This window comes from Tetrao urogallus (genome assembly GCF_951394365.1).
Source record: "Tetrao urogallus genome assembly, chromosome: 3".
Lineage (NCBI taxonomy): Eukaryota > Metazoa > Chordata > Aves > Galliformes > Phasianidae > Tetrao > Tetrao urogallus.
Window position 1 is genome coordinate 15479810 of NC_136815.1, and position 24108 is coordinate 15503917.

At 33.6% G+C, this 24108-nt stretch overlaps 1 protein-coding gene across 3 annotated transcripts in view; it reads left to right on the forward strand.

The window, feature by feature from the left end:
- CSMD3 (CUB and Sushi multiple domains 3) overlaps nucleotides 1-24108 on the forward strand; it is a gene marked incomplete at both ends in the record, with an annotated part of 527537 nt that overhangs the window by 82249 nt on the left and 421180 nt on the right. For all 3 annotated transcript variants that reach the window (XM_079533061.1, XM_079533062.1, XM_079533063.1), the window contains one exon: nucleotides 15319-15431. In XM_079533061.1, the coding sequence (XP_079389187.1) occupies nucleotides 15319-15431 (113 nt within the window). The remainder of the gene's footprint in view (nucleotides 1-15318; nucleotides 15432-24108) is intronic.

Here is a 24108-nt window from a genome sequence, read left to right on the forward strand (position 1 = left end):
AGAGAGAAAGCAGACTTGATGATGGAGTAATGGCAATTAAATATATGGAACAATGGCACCAGCAAGTAATGAGGAAAATGATGGAACAGATAATGGAATTGAATTAATTTAACCTAAAAAAATATACACGAGATAATATGTAGAATTTAGAAAACGTGGTCATACAGCAGTAAATACAACAAAACCTGTAGGCAAGAGAAAAAAAAAGATAAATGAAATAAATGTAGCAGAATGTAATGATAGACATTCAAGACTTTTGGACTTGAGATGTGATTTTTGAACAGGAGAGGAATTTATCTTCTGGAATCTGAAAAGACTACTTCATTAAGAAAATACACTGAAGCAATAAATATTTAGCATTTTGATTATAAAAATGAAAACAGAGAGAACAGTTGCTTACATCAAATAAGCTACATTCTTGGGTATATTTTGATAAGATGTTATATTTCTAGATACCCACTGAAGGTGAAAGGTAAAAAAATTAACTAAATCTGATGAAAGAAAATGCTAGCTTACAAAAGGGAGAAGACATGAATTTATAGGACTTCCTGATATGACCTTGACCAAACTACATTAATCCAGTGTGCTTCCATTTTCACATTGCAATGTACATGTAATACAAACCTACTTCTAAAGGTGTGACAGAAACTTAGATTGTTAAAATCTATACAAAAGACTGAAGTAATTTTGTTAAATACTGGTTAATATTAAAAAAATATTAAATTTACAGAGAGAGAAAAGTTTAATTTATCCAATGTTTAACTACATTAGAATTTTCTATGAAATAAAAAGGATTTGCTTTCTTGCTCAGAGTTTAAAGCACTTTCTGTATGCCAGTCTAAACACAGTACTGAAGCAATATATAAACTTACTGCATTTTGCAAACAGAGAACATTCCTTGTAAACTTTTTCCTTATCCCTATAGTTATTTTTAAGACTACACAAAAAAATCTGTTCTTGGTCAAATGTTGTTTCTTCTTATCTATGGCCAACAAGAAACCAATAAAGATAACTGTTGCTAAAGATTGCAAATAGATCTTCTCAAAATCCTTTTCAGTATTATTAAAAAAGTTGATAAGAACAGCACTCTAGAGTAATAAGCACAGAGTTTTCAGAGCTTGTATTTTTAGTAGAATGCTGGCTGTTAGAATAAGTGAAATGAAAAGGGCAAGTACACTAATCATAGAATCATAGAATTGATCAGGTTGGAAAAGACCTTAAAGGTCATCGAGTTCAACCACAACCTAACCATACTACCCTAAATCTAACAACCCACCGCTAAATCATGTCCTTGAGCACCACATCCAAATGCTTTTTAAACACATCCAGAAATGGTGACTCAACCACCTCCCTGAGGAGATTATTCCAGTGCTCAACAGCCCTTTCTGTATAGAAGCTTTTCCTGATAGCCAACCTAAACTTACCCTGGCACAACTTGGGGCCATTTCCCCTTGTTGTGTCACCGTGCTCTTGTTGTCAGATGCTTGCCTTTCAGGTATTGGAAAACAGCAATAAGGTCTCCCCTCAGCCTCTGTTTCCCCAGACTGAACAGCCCCAGTTCCTTCATAGGGCACATTCTCTTGCCCTTCACAAATCTGATTGCCCTTCTTTGGACCTGCTCCAGAACCTCTAGGTCCTTTCTTACTGACGTGCCCAAAACTGAACACAGTCCTTGAGTTGAAGCCTCACCAATGCCAAGTGCAGGGGCAGGATGACTTCCCCAGTCCTGCTCACCACACCATTCCTGATAAAAGCCCAGATGCCATTGGCCTTCTTAGCCTCTTGGGCACACTGCTGGCTCATATTCAGCCAACTTCAGTATTCAGTATATCAATACACCAAGTTCTCTTTCCATCAGGCAGCTTTCTTGCCACTCTTCCCCAAGCATATAGGGTTGTCTGGGGTTGTTGTGACCAAATGCAGCACCCGACACTTGGCACTACTGAAACTCATATAGTTAACCTTGGCCCATCAATCCAGTCTATCCAGGTCCCTCTATAGCCCCTTTCTCCCCTCTGGCATAAATGAAGTAAAAAATGGGGAGTGTTGTGAAGGGATAGCACGTATGCAGATAATGTTTCTGATAGGCATTTGTTACATTTATTTCTGTAATATCAGTAATTTAGGTGTTGAGTAAGACATGACAGAAATGAGAAGAGGGAGATTCTATAAAGCAAACCCAGACAAACTCTAAAATGGAACTACTGCCAAAACTCTTGAGTGAAAGCATTTGTACTTGCAGAATCTCTCTACAATATAAATTTTTGTATACTGTAGTATTCATACTATCACTTTGAGTGTACCTGTTTGTAAATTGCTGAAAGTATTCTGCAGTATTGAACTGTTATTTCTTTGTAACCTGTTTTCACAGAATCTGCATATTACTGACTCCATAGACACAACCTTAATGAAAAGGTCTCAGGGACATGTTAATCAAGCTAATTGCCTCTCATAGACGTTTGATTATTAATTGCTGCAAAAACATTCTTTGCCTAGACCCAACTGCATTGTAAGTTAAAGCAGATCATATGAAAACGAATCATGTTTCTCATGGTATCTGTTAATTATTTTTAAGTCCTCTATGGATTTCTAGTAATTATATGAAACAAAAGTCTATTTAAATTTAGAATTTAAAAATTATTTTGTATATAAATTTATTATTAGTCATAATATTCACCCATACCAACCAAAGAAGAAGAAAATCAAGCAAACCCTTTCATTGGGGAAAAAAAAAAAAACAAACACAAAGATGATAGAAAAAATGTTATTCACTGGATAAACAATTTTATTTATTTATTTATTTATTTCCAAAAGAAATCCTTTATAAAGTACTATAAATAATTCTGTTTCCATATACAAATATTATGTTCCATGGCTTAATCTTGATGTGTATTAAAAGATTGTAGTTAAGGTTATGGATAGGGCAAAAAATTAATTCTCTGTTTTATTATTTAAATGAAAACCAATTTATTTGATTAGGTTTATTCCTCAAATATTAGCTTTAAATGTATTTCTGAATTCTTTTTTCACAATATTTTCACCATCAAAAAATTCATATTCAATTTCTTATTCCATTCCACATTTCTTAAGAAAATTGTTTTATCATTTTCTGTTCTGTATTTCCAAGATCACTATTATTTAATTTTCCTATCGTATTTTTTTAATTTAATTTTATTATTATTATTATTATTATTATTATTATTTGCTACTTTAAATTCAGTCTAGGAAATTATCACACTTGAAGATTTTTTTAAAATCTTATAATTGCCTTAAAGAAAGTTACAGAAAGTACTCAATGAAGCTTTTATACACCCTGAAATAAATTTCAGTCTGGTTTCTGTTTGCACAATAGTGCATTCCTGAGATATTGCTTCACGTAATTTGCAATAAACAAGATCCTGATAGACTTCTGCTTTTTGGTATACTGAGCTTTGAAACTGCATTTGACAGAATTGTCCAGCATTATGTAAAGGACTTTAAAAAAATCTCAGCAAAAGTCACAATCTAAGAAAAATACTTCTCTGAAATGACTGTGGTACTGCAAGCATGAAATTGCATTTATCTGTGTAGTAGAATGTTGAATTCTCGGAACATAATCTAAAATAATTTTTCATGATGGACTTTTCTTAGTGATGATGGTAGAACTTACTTTGTATGAAGAAGCAATACTTTATTTTGAAAGGACTGTCTTTAAGAGTGGAGCAGTGCAGGTACACAGAAGTGTATTGTTAAAACTATAAATGTAATTACCTAGTTACTTCTGCAAGAATAGTTCTAGTTATTTCTTAACATTTAAGGATATTAGAGAAACATTTTCAATTTTTGGAACAATGGTACTACACTGAGCAATTTATTCATCACAGAATGGTGTTATGAACTATATTGTCAAGCTATACAGGAAATTGAGAATAATATTCTACTTGTGCTTTTATTGTTGTCATGGGTAAACTACCTTTTCTTCCAACACTAATGACTTTTGGAATGACTACCTATGTTTATCATTTATTAGAAAAAAGCATCTATATAACTAAAAAGCTTTGTACTTCTACGTGCTAGCTAGTTTGTCTCAGACAAGTTACATTTTTCAGGGGTCCTTTATGTATATTAAAGTAAGAAGACTGGTATCAATTACTCAGTGATTATAGATACCTCTTATTTTAATGGAAATATATAGAACTGAACTGTAAAGGAACTAAAGATGAGACTCAAAGCCCATGGAGATGATTGTGAAGTTATCCAGTGATTATGCAAGGAGTTCTGAAATAAATTGAAGAAAGACTTAGAATTTCTGATGTGTACAGGTTAAAATTACTTGCCTGACTTTTTTTTCTGTTTATACTAGATTTAAGTGGTTTGTTGTCTTTTCTGTAAGAAATAATTCCACTTATCATTACTATTTATTCCTATTCCCATCATATCATAGGAATGGTCTGAAGAGAGTACAGTTTTAAAATCATACTTACTGTAATTTTATTTGAAAATCTGAAACTTAACTATGCTGAGAGGAGATTTTCGCATTTCCTAGAAAATCTGCCTTTTATTTTTGTGAGGATAGAAAAATAAATTGTCTACCTGTGCCGATATTCTGTGTTGAAAAGAGATTAGGGAAATGAAAAACCACATTTTCTAAGTCTGAATTTTATATTTTTATTTTTTTCTCCCAGGGAAGGACTCTCATTTTCAATTTTAATTCAATATGTATTTTCTTTAAAAATGCTTTAACCTTCCTGTTATAAACTGTAGAAATGTGAAAAGTTTGCTGTGGCTTTTTAGTAGCTAAGAATCTCCATCTCTGAAGTTATTTATTCTATTTTATTCTATTTGTTGTTGTTACGCAATGATGTCTCTATATTTAAAGAAAGTGAATTTTTCCATATAAAATCACAGATTCTGAACCGCATGCAGTTGAGAACTGGATGCAGATACCTTTTCCTCCTTCACCTGCCTTCCCTACTACAATGTTAACTTTTTACCAGAACGGCAATAACATGATGACAATAATGTCACAGGCATTGTTTCATAGATAAATTTCAAAGCTCTTGTAGAATTTGAAGATGCTCTGGACATTCCCAGTACATACAATGGTGATAACTAAAATATGGCATCTCTCCTTTTACTATTTTGATATTTTCACAAGTTAAGTTAAAGTTACAAAAGATAATTCAACTCATTTAAAAACTTGCTATCACTTAAAGAAGCAAATCTTTCTCCTATTTTCCTTTGACTTTGGCTGAGTGATCTTTTCCTTTGATTCTGTCACTCATTGGACACACCTTTGTCTATACGCTTCCCTTTGCTAACTGATTTAACTTGGTTTTATTTTTAAATTTTTAAGTTCTTCACTAGTTTGGTTAGATGACTCATTTCAGACAAAAGTGTTCAAAGAACTGTGAAGTCAATGATAGAACCATGAGTAACATGGAAGAAACAGAATTCCCTCTTCTGATGCTTAGAAAGCTCCAAGATCAGTACTGTAGCATTCATCCTAACACATCTTTAGGAGGAGAGTACACTATAACATTATCATGTTTCAGCTAGAGGCTTAAAATAAGCAACATGTACTTCACTATTTAAAATAATAATAATAATAATAATAATAATAATAATAATAATAATAATAATAATAATGTTACTTTAAGGACCTCGAATATTTTTGATAGCTGTAGAAGTAATTCTTGAAATATGTTTTATTCTGATAACTTTTCCTAGGGATTTTTAAAAATTGTTTCATATGGTAGTGAGATATGGCTCTCTCACTTAAAATTTGAAAATTTTCTGGCTATTTTTGATGTGTTAAATTAAATTTACTGTTATAAGAAAAGTAATTATTTTTAAATCTTCTTTTATTTATGATGCTAAAAATGAGTGAAGAACTGTCTAATTAAAGTTTCACATTAGTAATGGATACTGGGAGGTTTTAGAAATTTAATTTGTGAAGAAAATAATGATTAAGCCAAAACCTCATGAATAATTTTTTGTTTAGTTAAAAGCAGCTGCTCAATTAAAAATCTTAATCTTTGCCCTGTGATCATTACATGAATAGTTTTTCATTTTGTCAGGGAAAAAGTGTCATTTTCACAAAAATTAATTACTTCATAAATCATATGTTGATTTGTCAGTGAATTTTTGAATGCATTTCTATTAACATTTTGAGTGAGATTTAAACTTGAGCACTGTTAGACCTTTCTGCTCTATTTTGTTTATTTTATATGCTATTAAGGCAAATGTTTACTTGTTTTAAACTGATTGAATAGGCATATAAAAACACAGGGGCTTCTCCTATTCATATCTGAATTGGAATTCTTTTATAAATTATGGATGGCAAGAAACAAAGACAAATTTAACACATGTTCCCTATCCCACACTTTGTTGGCTCAACTACACTCATTATTTCTTATCTCCTCTATCATCCCCTACCCTGGGTGTTGCAGGAAGGATGAGGAAAGAAGAGCAGTGATTGGTTGATAGCTCTGCTCTACTTCTCCTTCCAGCTCATACTTTCCCAACGCTCCACTCTGGGTCCACCTTGGGCCACAGTGTAGATATTTGTACCACTATGATCTCCACAGACTGTAAAATCTGCTTCAGTGTCTGAAGTACTTTCTTACCCTTATTCTTTTCTCACACTGGCATTTGTAGAGCCACTTCCCACATTTTTTCCTCTTCTGGTTTCATTGGGAAATAATTGATTTTCTTTGTCATGTCTGGTATGGTGCTATGTTCTGAATTTAGGAGAAAAACAATGTTGACAACATCACAATATTTTAGTTATTCCTCAGTAGTGCAGTACAGAGCCAAGAACATTTCACCTTCTCAAACTGAGGGGGGTGAGAGAGTCCAGAGGAAACTAGGAACTGGGAAGGGATAGAATCAGGACAACAGACCTAAACTGGCCAAAGAAATATTCCACATCATATGTGATTATGTAAAAACTATGAAACTGTGGAGAGTTGGCTGGGGAAACCAGCCACTGCTTAGGGTCTGCCTGGGCATTGATCAGATGGTGGTAAGCAATTTCACTATGTATATATATATGATTATCATGAATTATTACCATTACTATTATTTTTTCTCTTCCTTTTCTGTTTGGATAAATAGTTTTTATCTCAGATTATGAGTTCTACTTTGTGTTTTTAATTCTGTCCCCCATCCATCTGGGAAGGAGAATAGTGAATAAATGTCTGTGTGATACTTAGCTGCCTGCGAGGTTAAACCACAGTACTTTTTTTTTTTCCTGAAACCTCGTGTTGCCTATCAGCATATTACCCCTTTGAAAATTTGCTTTCCCAGAGGCACCACTACCTGGTGTCTTCCAGATGGAAGCTGCTGGAAATGGTTGGAACCAGCTGTCGGACAATCTCTTTTCCCAGAGACTCTACTGCTACCAAAAGCTTAAACATGAAACAAATGCCCATGTAGAACACACAAATTATAGAGTGAGTCTCAAATTAGTTACAATAAAAATCAAGCAAATTAGCTAGAATTTTTTTCTTGAATCACAAGATTTTTTGTCCCTTCTACAACCAGCAATTCTTTCATTGATGTACTGCTTGGTTATTAACTACTGTTTCAGCTCTTTTTAATTGCTTTGATAAATAATTTTTGGATTTATAACTTTTGGATTGGTAAACAAACTACTTCAACAAGAAAATTGACATTTTTCTCTCAAATTTCATGGGATTTTTTTATTATTATGTACAAATGGATAGCTTTTTAAATTAAAATAGTTATTTTCTAAAAGTATAGCAGAATGCTATCCAAGAGTATGATCTTTGATTATTTGATTATTACTGAAGAATAAATATTGAGACAATTGAAAAGGTTTGGAGTAGGAAGGATTAGAAATGAACATATTGCAATTTCAGTTGTTTGAGACTACTTTAATTTCTAATACATTGATGGAAAAATAGTTAAACAAATCTGCCAAAAATGCAAAAGGGTAAGTCATTATTTCTGTATCCAAAATTCACTAAAAATGTGAGCTGTGATTTTATTTCCATCATGATGCAATCCATCAGAAGTCCTTTGGAGCATATTTGAACCTGTCTTAGATTAGAAACTGTTGCTCCTTGACATTTTTGCCTGTGATGTTCTTGGAACCTGCTATTTAGGTTCAGCCTGTTATGATGAAAACTTGGAATGTCATGGGTGCATAGATAGATCCAAGAATATGTGTATGAAAAGTCCACATCAAACAGTTAAATTAAAACTAATTTAGCTCTGATAGTTATTAGAGAAATCAGAATTACGTCATTGTGAAAATGCTGCTGATTTGATTGCCTGTATTGCCTAAGAGAGTCTCAAATAATTACATATTTAAATGTATATGCATAATATAAGCAGTAGTTCTTTGCTCTCAAAAACTATTTGATTTCACAGTATATAAATAGCAGCATGTGCTAACAAAGGTTTATAGCTTTGCAAAATGATTAATTTTTACTTTGGTAAAGAATAAACTCCATTCATTCTTATTAGAAGCTATGTACTGAAATCTATCACCTTCACCGCTTCACCTTCAAACTTCCTTGCATGCATATTGTCATGTTAGAGATTGTGTTTCTCTGCGTTCTCTGCATTGCCTTAATATTTTCTTCTGAGCTTTGTTTTGTTCCCCTCTAGTCTCCAATTTCTACTTTCTTTAGATTAAAGACTGTGACAAAGAGCTTTCTCCATATGAAGACTTGGGATTTTGCAAGTCTGAATCTTGGCGTCTTTTTTCTTGTCCTCTGTTCCTTAACCATGAAGAAAAGTACTTTCCTACTTTGGTATACTGTGGCAATAAGTGTATAAAGTTACAAAGTAACTTTATACTTGTACTTAAGATCACATATATCATGGGAAAGAGACTGCTAGTAGACAGAAGAATTTGAATCGGACATAGTATATTTTATAGACTATTAAGGGTCAAATTTCCTAGAGAGGCTGGGATCTTCATCCTCAGATTTTACAACGTTCAGCTGAATACAGCCCTCAACAACCTGATACCTCAGAGCTGACCTTACTTTGTGTAAGAGGCTGGATTAGAGCCCTCCTGAGGTCTCTTCCAATCTGAATTACCCTGTTTTTCTTTGGTGTGTAATTAATATTTTGGAATATTAAGCCAATCTTTTTTGCAATTACTTTCCTGTGCAATTTTATAGTTTTAGTTGGACAACTTTTCTATGTATGTATATAATATGATTAAATTAAAGTTTTAAGTTGCATGGAAAGTCCAAAATAAGTCTGGAACAAATCTGCTTCTTTCTCTTGTAGCTTTCATTACAGTTTACAGTGAACACAGGGTAAAAGAGGCTACAATGGCTAGTGTTGAATCTCAAGAATTATGCTGATATCAATAACCAACATTATGACATTGAAAGACCTGTACAACCTTGTGTGTGAGATATGGACCTTGGAGGTTCTTACACAAAACCAGAGATATACTCTTAGATAACATTTCCAGATATGTTATTTTTAAAAGTAATTTAATTTCTTAACTCCTTCATGAATATAAAATCATCATGGATGTTTAAACAATGTATTCAATGCCATAGATATCAAAGATCTTAATGGCAACATGCATGCTTCAATTTTTAAAAGCATATTTCCTCGAATTTCCTGTTTTTTCCCTTATGATTAACTACTAATTCTCCTTAAATATTTAGTATGCTGTGCTTTTGCAACTTTCTACTAGTATATGCTCAGTTTAGTGTTCATACATAAGATACGTTTATCTATGATAAATTACCAGGGAAGAAAATATACAAGGCTACAAGCCAGAATGAAACAAATGCAAGATTTCACACTATCATGAAAGAGGGTAACTAGAGGTCAGTGGGGAAATATTTAATTTTAATTTGACAGTCAGAGTCTGGGATGATAAATTGAAAGACTGGTGTATACAAAACTTAAAATTCATAGTTTATAAAGAACTAATTTTGCAAAGTTATAATAAGTTGATATATTTTATGTTTCTGTATTATTGTATAAACATCAGTGACAAACATTTCTTACACTTCCCACATTAGCTCAGAAATTAGCTCAGTCCTTTAGTCCAGAACTGCCCAGGCAAGTGTTAGCTTCCCGGAGTCATTTAAGAGATATATGGATATGACACTTAGGGACACTGTGGTCTTCATAGTTCTAAGTAATTGTTGGACTTAATGAGATCATGGGTCTTTTCCAACCCAAATAATTCTAATATTCTATGACTTAAAGATGCGAATATCCTTGCCTTATCCAATTTAATAAAAAATAATAAATGAAATATCCAAAATGAACTACATTTGAAAGTCAGTAATGAACTGTAAATAAGCTAAAAGTGTGTGGATCTAGGGAGGAAAAGTTTTAAAACTGCATATTTAAAAGGATAATCATTATTTTGTTGAACAGCAATTATCTGATATACCACACTGACACTCAAGTAAGCAGTTTATCAAGGTGTTTCTCTGTATGAAAAATTCAGTACTGTTTTCCATCATTTTAAATTTACAGTTACGAAAATGTTGCCTTAATTTGATACTATATGTGAGAGCTTGTCTTTCCCTAAGGGCTTGTGTCTTCCCTTAAGAACTTTAGCTACTTTGCATGCAACTAACATTTCACCTGATAAATAACTACAGGTTTATCTCAAGAATTACCAAATAGGTAGAAAACAAATCAGTGACGAAATTTCAGAATTTCCAGTAAGAAACTTAGACTTTGGAACCAGAAATCTGAGAAAAAGAGAGAATATAATTATGTTTTGGGTAAGGGTCTATTGGTTTATGAAAATTCATTTTAAAAAGAAGAACAAGAAAACAGATGTTCAACTATTTAACGCTTGTATGGATATATTTTGTGAATCTATAATGTGCAGAAATATATTAATATGAAGTTACATGCCATATTTTTTCCATTAAATATATATGAAAATGAAATGTTTGAAATAAAGTAATCATATAATTTTTTCTTATTGATTGAAATAAAAAGTATTACTGCAGATTTTCTTAAATATTCAAACAATCATACTTTCTTATATTTTTTGTATTTTAATTAACCATTTTGTCTTAATGCAGCAAGAAGCTAAGCATTTGAGGACTGAGATAAAAAACTACTTGCTAAGATACAAAGAAAAATGGAAACAAAAATGTGATGATAATTATATATATATACATGTAGAAAGGTAGATCTGCAGTTCAATTATTTGCCACCAGCCAATTCATGCCCAGCTGAAAATACAGCTGTCTACAGACTGATGCCTCATTGACAACTTCCCACAATGTTTCCAATTGATGCCCAGCAATCCCAGAGAAACAGCTGACATCTGTCCAATTCTTCCCAGTCTTATGGCCTTCCTCATGACATCACAGGGTATGGAATAATCCCAGCCTAGTTCAGGTCACCAGTCCTGGTTCTGCCCTGCTCCCTGCATCTGCACATAAAGGCAGAGTCTATTCCCTACTGACAGCCTTGTCCTGACCTTGGGTGTGCTCGCATCACTCAGCGACAACCAAAACATTCATGCACTATTAACATGGTCTTGTTTGCATCCAGGATATTAACAGTGAACAGAATATTTACAAGTTCCTGCAGGCTTAAGACAGTGTTTTGCAGTCTTCAGTTTGACATTCCACATTACAGTATACAGTAATGTAATACATTACAGTATACAGTAAAGTATACAGATTCCTTTCAAAATAGTAATAAATACAGAAAAAAAAAGACCAAACCCAAACCTAATTGACAGTACATTTAAAATTGTGCAAAAATTCCTCATTTCTACACCTTTTCTCTTTTATTCATTTTTTCTCACCTTTTTGATGTCTCTTTGGATTCTCAGCTGCTTTGCTTTACATCAGAAAGATGGAAGTTGTTCCAGGTGCTAGTTATGATGAATAACCAGCAGAATGAATTCTTTGCCAAAGTGTGTGATGGTGATGATGATTTTTTTCTCCTCTGTCTTGGGTCAATTTGGGGCTCTTTATACATGATTCTAAACATATCTCATGTACTCTTTCTTTTGTCTGGCTCTCAGTTAAGTAAGTATATCTGTTCTTTACAGTGGAATGATTGCAAAAGCACTGCCAGATTCATGTTACTGAAATTATTTTACAAAGTGTCATAATTTCCATGCAAATACTATCTAAAACCTAAATACATTTTATGTCTTCATATGATATACTAAATCTCACCACTTTTACTACTGGAGTTTCAGAATTTCTACATTTTAAATGTTGTTTGGAAGAACATCTCATTTTTTTCTAACGTAGAAGATCTGAATGAATAAAGCAGTCTCTAACCTTTTTTCTGTACTTCCGGAAGAGTCTATTGACTCAACCAGATATTTCATATTATCACCCAGATAATTTCATATTTCCAATTCACAACTTCAAAGTCTACTTGGTATTGACATAATGCATTCATTTCCTATGAGCATAAAGAACCAGTCAAGCTTGAGAAAATACCAGTGGGAACAAAACAAATTTTTATATAAGCATGCATGAATTCCATGCTATAGAATTCCAGTCTATACATTTGCAGACTTTTATTACTTTCATTTGTACTTTCATTGAATTACTTCCATTCTGCAACAGTTTGATCAAATGTTCCAATCAAATCTACAACTGGATACTATTCCAAATTTAATTTTTTTTTTTTTAGAGTTGAGACATAAAGAAGTATTTTCTTCTCAAACTCTTTGTAGGGATAGTACCTTAGATGCCATTACCACAGGAGCCAGTATAAGTTACTTTTGGAATTTTATTATATATTTGAGAAAATACTGAATGAACATCTTCTAGAATCAAACATGTAAAGAGCGTAAGAACTAAAAATAAAAAATAAATGCATATTTGCCCTAGGATGTTTGTTTGTTTGTTTATGCTAAAGTAGTAGAACATAAAGAAGTGATTGCAGTGTGCACAAGATGTATGTGTATTTTGAATCCCTAAGAAATATTGCCTGGTCTCCAGTTGTTTCACTTTATTAGGTATTTTGAGTTTTAATAAAATATTTATATAAATGAAATAAAGTACGCAAATGGAACATGAGATAAAATTGATGTAGAGATAAGGGAAGGGAGGGGAGGCAAGAAAGAAGGAGGGAGAGAGGAGGGACAGGGAGGAGAATCATCACCAATCAGAATCTTTCATCTACCAGAGGAAATTTGAAGTGTTGTTAATATATGGATGACATCAGCTACTTTTCCATGTGTTCCATCTAGAGGTTACTTTTATCAGGGCACTTTCTTACAGGTAACCAGCTAGTAGCATCTGCTCTAAATAAATAAGTGACAATAAGACATATAAAAATAGGCATTTTACTGTTTCCCTGATACCTTTGTCTTATTATGGACTTATTATGGACTTGTTATATTTCATTTTAAACGGGAAAGAAAATCATTCTAGCTAATGTTAATGACTTTTTGTAGAACTTTACATAGAAATGAAACTTAAACCCTGAGCTCATGAGCAGCAGTACACAATGAGGAATACTCAGATTATCACACTAATAAATGAATTCAATTGTTTGAGCAGAATATGTTAAATTTCTTTTTGAAAATTTGTGGTAGCTTATTGTGATATTATAGAAGAATGCTTTTAATTCTTATTTATTAAAATTCTCATTTTATATCCACTAAACCACAAGTAAAGAACTGCATATATCATGTAAATTTCAGTATATCAATAAAATTAAAGAAGTCTGTACCTTTCCAAGTAAATGTAGCATAATGATGGTGACAAATGTCATGTATCTGAAAGCAAAATGGTATAAAGTGGCTCTAATAATATTTTGTTTTGTAAAGGAACCATAATGTTTGCCATGCTAATGAATCTTTAGCTTAAAAATCTCTTCCCCATCAAAACTGTGCATATGCACCTCCCATAAAATTAAATACTTTTACATAAATTTATACTTCTTTTCTGTGGATACATACTTGTGGCCCAAACTAACTTCAAAGATATCAGTTGAACAGAGTGCTGCTAATTAAACATCTATTCAAATTATTGTCATGATTTTATGTTGGTCAGCCGATTTTTATATGATTATATTTACCAATTAATTAATGTACTTACTAGGTTATAAAGAAGCTAATCATAAATTAACTTATATTGAGTTGTCAAATAATTATGTGTATGCCTATGTGGAAGAAGTAAAAATTTTATTAAATTTTATTATTTGAAAAAATATATGTTCCTGCAATTAAACTATAAACAATGTGCTTATTATATCCCAAATATTCTGTGAATAATACTCAATCTCTCTTTATTAACAAAAGTTATTTCAGATAGTCTTGTTTTAATGAAAATATGGCAAAACCAACTGCAGAATTCTGGATATATGCACTAATGACATTAGACATATATAGATTTGTATATAACTCTCTTGAAACATAATTTCTACTTTTATTATATTTTTCTAATTTTGATAATCATGCTGTGAGTTAAATTACCTTATTATTTGTCTTTCATAACTGTCATGACAGTAATCAAAAATAATGAATGATAGTGTTCAGCTACAAATACTTGAAAACAATTTAATGATAAAAATTAATTTAAAAAATCAGCCTAAGCTGCTACACAATTTGCAATACTAAACAAACTGGGCTCTAAAAGTGTGTCCATATTTTGCTGGTGAGCTTACATAACAAAATTGTTTAACTCTCTCTTTGACTGGAAAATACTGTAGGATTTGTTGTCCTGATGTGAACCATGAATAGTGTATTTTTCTATAATATCTAAGTCATTTAAAAAAAATAAATGCTGTCATAAGTACATCAAACAAAAAGAATTTGTAAATTTGGCTATTAGTAGTGCATATTAGCAGCACTATTACACAAATGTCTTTTTATCTGTATCTCACATATAGTGGATTTAATTTAAAAAGAAACAAGCAAAAAAAAGAACAGCAACAGCCAGAACACTGCTAAATCATCAACGTCCTAGCAAGCCTGTAATTCACTTCAAAAGATCTTTCTTTATGAATCATGGCCCAGTTATTTTTCGTCGTACCATTACGCCTCAAACATAAGTCTCTGTAAAATGAATAATTCAATAAAAGTTTGAACATAATCCTAAACAAAATGGATTGTCTTTTTTTTTGTTGATCCACTGATAACCTAGATCTTTTTTTAAAGTCCAATTTTTATCTATATCTTACCATCACCTCTTCCAAGCACATTTTTCTCAAGCCAATGTACTTGCTAGTTTATTGTACATGAAAACCCCTGAAAATTCATATTTTCTCAAGTAATTAAAATACGTAGTTTTAAGTTGGTTTCAGTGATGAAATGAAAAACATCCTGTAACATAGTTTTATTTTTCAATTAACTGTGATTTGTATTATTTTGTTTTGTAGGTTAACAGGATTTCATCTTCCTCCACCTGTGACAAGTACAAAATCTGTGTTCTCGCTGCGCTTGACAAGTGACTTTGCAGTTAGTGCTCATGGGTTTAAAGTTTACTATGAAGGTAAGATATTCTAAACAAATTAAATAAGCCTATGTATACACACATGCATAACTTTATTCAAGTTGTTGTTTATCACTTATGCAGTCACAGAAATTTGTAGACTTTAATCAAAAATCTAAAAAGAACTTTCATCATAGAATCAATATTAGAATGATTCGATTTAGAAATTACCTTAAGGGTCATCTATTTCCAACACACTAGCCATGGCCAGAGATGCTACTTACTAGATCAAGTTGCCTAGGGCCCCATTCAACCTGACCTTCAGTACCTCCAGGGAAAGGCAATCTGTACCAGTGCCTTACCAAACTGCATGCAAAGTATTTCTTCCTAACATCTAATCCAAATCTCCCCCCATTTTAATTTAAAACCATCCCTGCTTGTTCTATCACTATCTTCTCATGTAAAAGTTGGTCTCCATCTTGTTTAAAAGCTCCTTTTAAATACTGCAGTGAGGTCTTCCCAGAGCCTTAACTTCTTCAGGTTCAACCATTTCAGCTCCTTCAACCTTTCTTCACAGGTGAGTTGCTTCAGCCCTCTGATCATTTTGGTGGTCCTCCATTGGACATGGTCTAATGGTCCCACATAATTCCTGTGCTGGGGACACCAGACCTGCATGTAGTACTCGATATAGGGCCTCACAATGGCAGAGCAGAGGAGGACAATCACTCTCTTTCTCCCTGTTGCACCTCCCTTTCTCTTTTGATGGAGCCCAGGATACACTAGTTCTTCTGGGCAACAAATGCATACTGAATCATAAAATCATAAAATCATAGAATCATAGAATCGCAAGGTTGGAAACAACCTATTAGATCATCTAGTCCAACTGGCTTCTCATTACCACTGCTACCACAAGCTACTAAACCACATCTCACAGTTCCTCATCCAGACACCTCTTGAATCCTGCCAGGGATGGTGACTCCACCACCTCCTTGGGCAGCCATTCCAATGCCTGACCACTCTCTGAGACAAAAAGTTTTTCCTCACGTCCAACCTAAACCTCCTCTGGTACAACTTGCGGCCATTTCCCCGGGTCCTGTTCGTTGCCTGAGAGAAGAGGCCAAACCCCTGTTCACCACAACCTCCCTTCAGGAAGTTGCAGAGTGCAATGAGGTCTCCCCTGAGCCTCTTCTTCTCCAGACTAAACAATTCCAGCTCCCTCAGCTGCTCCTCATAAGACTTGCGCTCCAGAACCCTCACCAGTTTTGTTGCTCTTCTCTGTACACGCTCAGTGTCTTTCCTGTAGTGAGGGGCCCCAAAACTGAGCACAATACTCGAGGTGCAGCCTCACCAGTGCTGAGTAGAGGGAGATGACCACCTCCCTCCTCCTGCTGGTCACACTATTTTTAATGCAGGCATTAGCGTATGGCAAGAATTTCATCTTGAAGTCCATCTCTGCAGGGCTGCTGACAATGAGTTCTTGTTTCAGTCTGTTCATATATCTGGGATTGCTCTGATCCAAGCATAACATCTTGCTCTTGTCCAAGTTGAATCTCATTTAGTTCACATGAAGTCACTTTTCAAGGTTGTCCAGGTCCCGTTGTATGACAACCCTTCCTTCTGTCACATCAACAGCATCACTCAGCTTGGTGTCATCTGCAAACTTGCTGAGGGCACACCCAATCCCGTTGTCTATGTAATTGATAAAGATGTTAAAGGGAAGTGGTCTCAAGGCATACTCTTAGGGGACACTAATTGCCACTGGCCTCTATCTGAATATGGAGCTACTGACTGCAAGTCTTTGGATGTGGCCACCCAACAAATTCCTAATCTCTCTTAACTCTTCAAATCCATACCTCTCCAATTTAGAGATATTTTATGGGAGCATATCAAAGGCCCTGCAGAAGTCCACAGGTATGGCATCAGTAGGTTTTCTGTTGTCAACTGTTGCTCCATCATAAAAGTTCACCATTTTTCTTAGGAGCAGTCTGTTTCTTGGTGAAGCCTTACTGTCTGCCTCAGATCACCTCCTTGTCATGCATGCATCTTAACATAGCCTCCAAGAGGATCTGTTCCATGATCTTTCCCAGCACAGAGGTGAAGCTCACCAGTCTGCAGTTTCATTTGTACCTTTCTTAAAAATGGGAGTGATATTTCCATTTTTCCAGTCACTGAAGAATTCACCTGACAGCCATTACTTTTCTAATATGAAGAGTGGCTTGACAATTACCAAACCAATTCCTTCAACATCCTGGTATGCATGCCAACAGGCCACACAGACTTGTATGTGTTACTGAAATGTGAAAGTTCATAGTACTGTATGCATATTCAAGAAAATATCGTTTATGATCTAGCTCATTTTAAACATGTTTGAAGAGCTGGAATATATGATCCATCCAGTTTTTATAATTTTCTGGCACTGAGGCTATAAACTGTAACATATTTATATGACATAAACAAACATTATTGTTTTTCTATCTTTTTTAAAAAAAATTAATGAAAAGATATCTTTCTGCTTTGGTTAAGTGTATTTGTTGGCAATCCAGGAGCTGAAGTGAACTTACTGGAAATGCTTTGAGGCTATTGTTGAACCCTCCTTCACCCATCAGTAATAGAGAATTAATCTCTTGGATCATAAATATCTAAATCACACACTGATAGCTAGGAAAATATCTGAAAGGCCAATTTTTCCAGTTTGCAGACAAGGTAGAACATAGTATACAAAGTAGAAATTTAATCAGTGTGTGACCAGATTTGGCTGGATGATAGCTACTTCATGGTTTGTTCATTTTTTGATTGTCAGTAACTTTGTTTTTCAACAATGTGATTAGAAAAAAATGTTTTCTATAAATGTAATTATTATGAAATATTTACTATGCAAAATTTAGCATACACCCTTCTTATGCGAATTAGAAAATGTGCAGTAATTTTTATCAGTGATCTGTTGCCATAAATAGTCAAATTTAACTTCACTCTATGTAGTGTCATCTGCTGCTCCCGTATGATTTTTGCAAAAAGGTCAGTAGTAGCAAAAAGGGTATTTCAGTTATGACAGAAAACATTTAAAACTAAAATGCAGGATCAGCAATGACTGCACAGACAACTAACTCCTCACATAGTTCCTTTCTAGGCTAAAAATGTCATGATGATTAATAGGAATCTAGCTCCCAAATCACTGACAAGTATGAATAAATATTACATTCAATCACAGAAATCAGTATTTTAGAACAAAATATAAACTTGTTACCTTTAATTTGATGTTTGACTATATTTTTAATCTGATGTTTTGTTCCATAAAGTCAGCAATACCAAAATCAATAAAGCTAGGCATGAAAGTTCTAGTTCACTGGAGTCACCTCTCCTATGGCTAGACCTACTTCTTTGAGAGCTGCACTAAGGCAGATATTTTTTCTTCTTTCTCTTCCTGTTTTTCTGACTTCATGTGAGGCTACCTATCTTTACACGCAGTTAGCAAGGAAATGAAAACTTATTATGTTACATTCATTTCATGCCCTATTCCTTGACATGAGAGAATAGATGTATTTAAATGATAATTACTTCAGAGCAATCTCCATTTCTGTTCTTGTATTCTTTTTGAATGTGTATAACCCTGCAATCAACATTTTCAAATCTGGTTCTACCTAGCATTCAATTTTCAACAGTTTTGATTGCCCACTAGCTGCTTGTTAGCTTCGTGATGAAACATCTGCACACACAGTACTCCTAAATATCAGGCCACACACTTAAGTGCTTCATTATGGATATGCAATTTGAAACCTAAGACAGAAATGATTAGCAACCCATCAATGCAATGAAGTGAAATCATAGTCAGAGGTGGCGTGAGAGGGAAACATGAGCAATCAAAGCGTAACTTTGAAGGGAGCATATCCAGGTATAAGATGAAAAAGAAGGAATATACCTTTCACAATCAGTGATCATTTAAAATGTTTTCCTTTGAAATGTTTTAAAATGAAGCACATAAAGAAATCAGATTTTTTACTATCTTGAAAACAAAGAAATAGAGTGAAAAGGTCCTGCCAACATCTCTTTCTCTGATCCACCATCATCCTTGGCAAAATTTCAGTTGAGCTGAAAGTTGACATTTGACAGAGACTACAGAATTCATGGATCTACTGTGGACATTCCTGGCATATGAGAACTTTTTCTCAAGGGAATAGAAAAGTTAGTGCAAACATATAAAATGATATAAATCACAGAAGCAATGGAGTCGGCCATCATATGTCTCCAGTCAAATTGAGTTTACAGTAGACCACTGAAGAACACATTCTGACCTCTACCCTCCATAAGCCTCAGTCTTAATCCTCACTCTTTTTCCTCCACCTTTCCCTCCTGTCTTTCTTTCTTCCATGTCAAGTGAAATGTTTGGATAGCTTTGGTACCATTGTGCATTTACTACTTTAAGTTCATTTTCTCAATGATTTGAGGGGGAAAAAAAAACGAACACATCAGAGGAATATACCTTATACAGCACAATAACTGAGGGGAAAAAAAAAAGAGATGGAATGAGAAAAATGTGAAAGAGGTTACTAAAAACAAAAATACTTCACTTAAAGTAATGACAAAAAATGGTGAAGTACATTGAAAAATAAAGAACTTTTAAGAAAAATACTTGAGCTACCATAATTTCCAGCTCTGCATATACATATATATATATATATATTATACACATACATTTATCATTTCATCGCTGACTAGTCATGCAGCTTTGCTAGGTGGAGTGAGGACTGAGGGTTATACAGGTCTACTGCTTCTATTTATTTTTATTTTTTGCATTTTTTAATTTTTCAATTTTTCAATTTTTGTTATTATTGTTGTTGTTTCCTAGAGAGCATGCTAGCATCTCTATCTTTTTTTTTTTTCCTAGTAGCTTCCAAGATCTATGTGTGGGCATTGATGTATGGAGGAGAAATGCTACAATTAATCATCCATTTGATCATTTAAGTGAAGTCATGGTGTAGGTTTGCTCTTTATATATTTTTGTAAGAATATTTTGGTTTCTGAACAGTTTGACGTCCCAGTTGTCTCAGTTGTCCTGAGAAATAAAGACAGCTTTGCTCTTTGTGTCTAGGGAGGGAAAACACAGCTACTAAGAAAGAAAGAAAACAGCATGTTGTACCACACAGCAAGGGAGTTCAGTGAACAAAGTTTTGCTTTGAGAAGTGCTTTCTTTTGTTTTTACTGGTTTATTTTACAACTATTTAACAGGTATCTGGCATAGTAAACTTACTGACTTCATTAACATTTTTCACGATAACATTTTTAAATCTTTACTTGATTTCAAGGTGAAGGGCATTTTTGTGCTTTTCTATTGATTATGAGAAAAAAAAAGAACTTCTTTTATGTATTATTTTATATTGAAAACAGAAAATCCTGTATATGTTTCATATTTATAATAGTATTATCAAATAACATTTGCTTTTTTTTTTTTTTTTTTTTTTTTTTTGTACTGTTACAATACTTGTAAAAGCTGAATTATAAATTATTATTAAACACCATAAATAATGAAGTGGTTCTGATGTTTCTGTTGGATTGGCACTATAGGAATTTAGGAATTTTGCTGAAAAGTTTTATAGATGAGCTCAAGAGCAATGTTAAAAATATCAAGATTTATCTTGTCTTCATTGATGATGGGAGAGAAAGGCCAGAAAGAAGAGAACAGATGGTGCTTATTAACAAAATGGAATTTTCATTTAATGACTTCTAGAAACCAATCATGCATTTCTTTCATCAATATGAAGAAAAATTGGTAGCTGATGTAAAGAGTTATTAAAGCATGTAGTCCTACTAGTAGGACTTAAATATGACAGGATGTTGATGATAAAAATAATTTTGACAGTTGGTGTAGATCTAGAAAATGTGAATAAATAACATAATTCATTTTTAGCTATTCTGAATATCAGAATAAAGTGGCAATAGATAATCTAAATCTCAGATTTAAAGTACTGAAGTCTTATAACAATATCATTAATAATTTCATATAAAAATTGTATTATTGCAAGTAATTATTGTTTTATGCTGTAATGATCTTTGTAAAAGGAGCTCTGAAAGAGCAGTTGTCAGGTTAGAGTCGCAAAGGCCACAGATTTTAAGCTGTACAGTTTTCTTTAATCAGGCTTACTAACAGGCAGATACCATAGGTATCTGGGTGGTGTTTTTGTTTTGGGTGGGGGGGAATGGAGGGGGCAGGTGTTAGATTTTGCCATATACATTTTGGTATATGTGCTGAGATTATTTCAACAAGCCCTTAATAAAAATTGAAGTAAATGAGTTCTCTTTGTGTTTCTTATAGAGAAGTTCATGAATAAATGAATACTTAAAATAAAGACCATTTAAATAATCTAAATATATATATTTGCCATATAAATTCCTATTTTTCAAAAAGAAAATGTAATGAAAATAAGAAGGAAATATAAATTTTGAATATTTACTTCCATTCAACACATTGGAGAACAAGGTAATAGAAAGTCCTAGTGTTTCTTCCTTTTGATTGAATATATGAACATCTGTTACATCTTCTAGGAAATCGCACACACACATGCACAAAAATCCAATATACCCTTACTGTATTGAGAAACTATATGGGAACAGAAAATGACAGTGTCTGGTCAGAGGTCTGCATGTATTACTTGCAGTATCTGACACAGAAGTAGAACGGTAAGGTGTTCAAGGAAATAGGAAACATGAATGAAATATCTCAAGTTTTGACTTGAATATATAACACACACAATGTATCAAGAAAGTTATTGGCATATTAGGCAGTACCATGTTTTTCTGGTACAGAGAAGGTGAGGTTACTATCTGCAACATTTTAAATAATTTAGTAAATAAGATCAAGTCCAAACATGACCTAACCATACTACCTCAACAACCCTTCACTAAATCATGTCACTGAGCACAGCATCCAAATGGCTTTTAAACACATCCAGGGATGGTGACTCAACCACCTCCCTGGGGAGCCTATTCCAATGCTTAACAACCCTTTCTGTAAAGATTTTCCTGATAGTCAACCTAAACTTACCGTGGTGCAACTTAAGGCCATTTCCCCTCACCCTGTCACCTGTCAAGCTTCACTTATTAAGCTTCACTTAAAAGTAAACTTTTAAACTTCAATTTTAATCTTCCAGTCGCTGGCTCTTGGTCTGGAAAGTTACAGGGCCCTTAATTTTAGCATCTCTTTGTTCTTATCTAGGCTCCTAAATACTGCAATAACATTACGTATTTCAGAGTATTTTTTCTCTTTATTATAGTCTTTTTAAGTCTTAACATAAAGTGTTTTGTTCCAGATCATAAATTATTTTATGATATTCTTTCATGCTATTCTTCTGTATTTTCATCATTTTGTTAGAGTCATTAATACTAAACGTGTTTTCTATTCTGCAAAGTGTAGTAATTGTAAGCATTTGAAGAATAGCCCTTTTCTACATTCACATCTCAGTCTGAAACCATTTTGTTCTCCTGAGCAGTTTTTTCTTAGAATCATTGAAAATTTGGCTCAAAGCTCATGAAGTTTCTTATCCAGGTTGCATGAAGCAAGAACATCGCTGGTGATAAATTATGTTACTTGTGACTTTCTTTAGTTGAATCCTGCAAACCATTGAGGCTTCCTTAGTGTCTCGGAGGAGTGTACTGATGTTGCATTACTCTCCAGGGAAAAAAGCTTTCTTGACAGAATCACAGAATCACAGAATGCCCAGGGTTGGAAGGGACCTCAAGGATCATGAATGTCCAACACTCCTGTCACATGCAGGGCCACCAACCTCACCATTTAATACTTGACACCTGGCTGGAACCTCTCAAGCTGCTATCTGTGGCCATTGACTTCTACTTCTTTATAACTGCCTTCAAATTTTCCAAAGCTTCAGCATCTGCTTGCCCTCAAGTGTTTATTTGACGGGATCTCAGTCATTCAATTCCCATCAGTTGATATATGAAGTTACTTCACTCCATACTAGACATAGCATTTTTTTTGTTACTGAACTTTATGAGATTTCCATTATCTCAGTCCACCAGTCCATTGAGTTTTAGACTGTTGTTTGTCACATCACCACTTCCTCTGACAAAATGTTTTCAACAAAGTTACATACAGTGCCTTCTGAGGCATACACGCTGCTCGTGAAGAAGTTGGATTATATAGGCCCCAGTGTTCTCTGCTAGATTATTCAGCTTCTTCTTTCAGTTATGCTTAGTAATTTTCATAATGATCAGTATTTTAATCCTGCCTTTACCCCTTCATCTCCTAAGTGAGAATGTCATGGAAAATTATACCGAAAGACTTATTACATTCAAGTTATTTTAGATCAAATGCTTTCACTTATCTTTTCCACACAGCCAGTCATTTCTTCTTCATAAAGGAATCTTAAAAAATGGGGGTATACATATGTCTAAATTATCTATTCAAGGACCTTTTTATACAAGGGGAGATAATAATTAAAGACACAAGAAGCATGCAATGAAAAAATATTTGTGTACAAAGAATACACTTCCTTGACTGTAGCTGAAACTTCCCTCCAAATCAGAAAGATAGGGAGGAATACCAGTACCATACAGACTCATATTCTCTTCACACTTTTTCTCATAATCTGTTAGCAACTTTTGCTCTCCTTAAAGTTTCCCTTGGACTTATCATCATAACCTGCATAATTGAATAGCACAAGGTAACTGTTTTAAAAACTGAACAGTTTTTGCTCTTTGAAATTACAAGTCTGGGCATCAGGCAAGA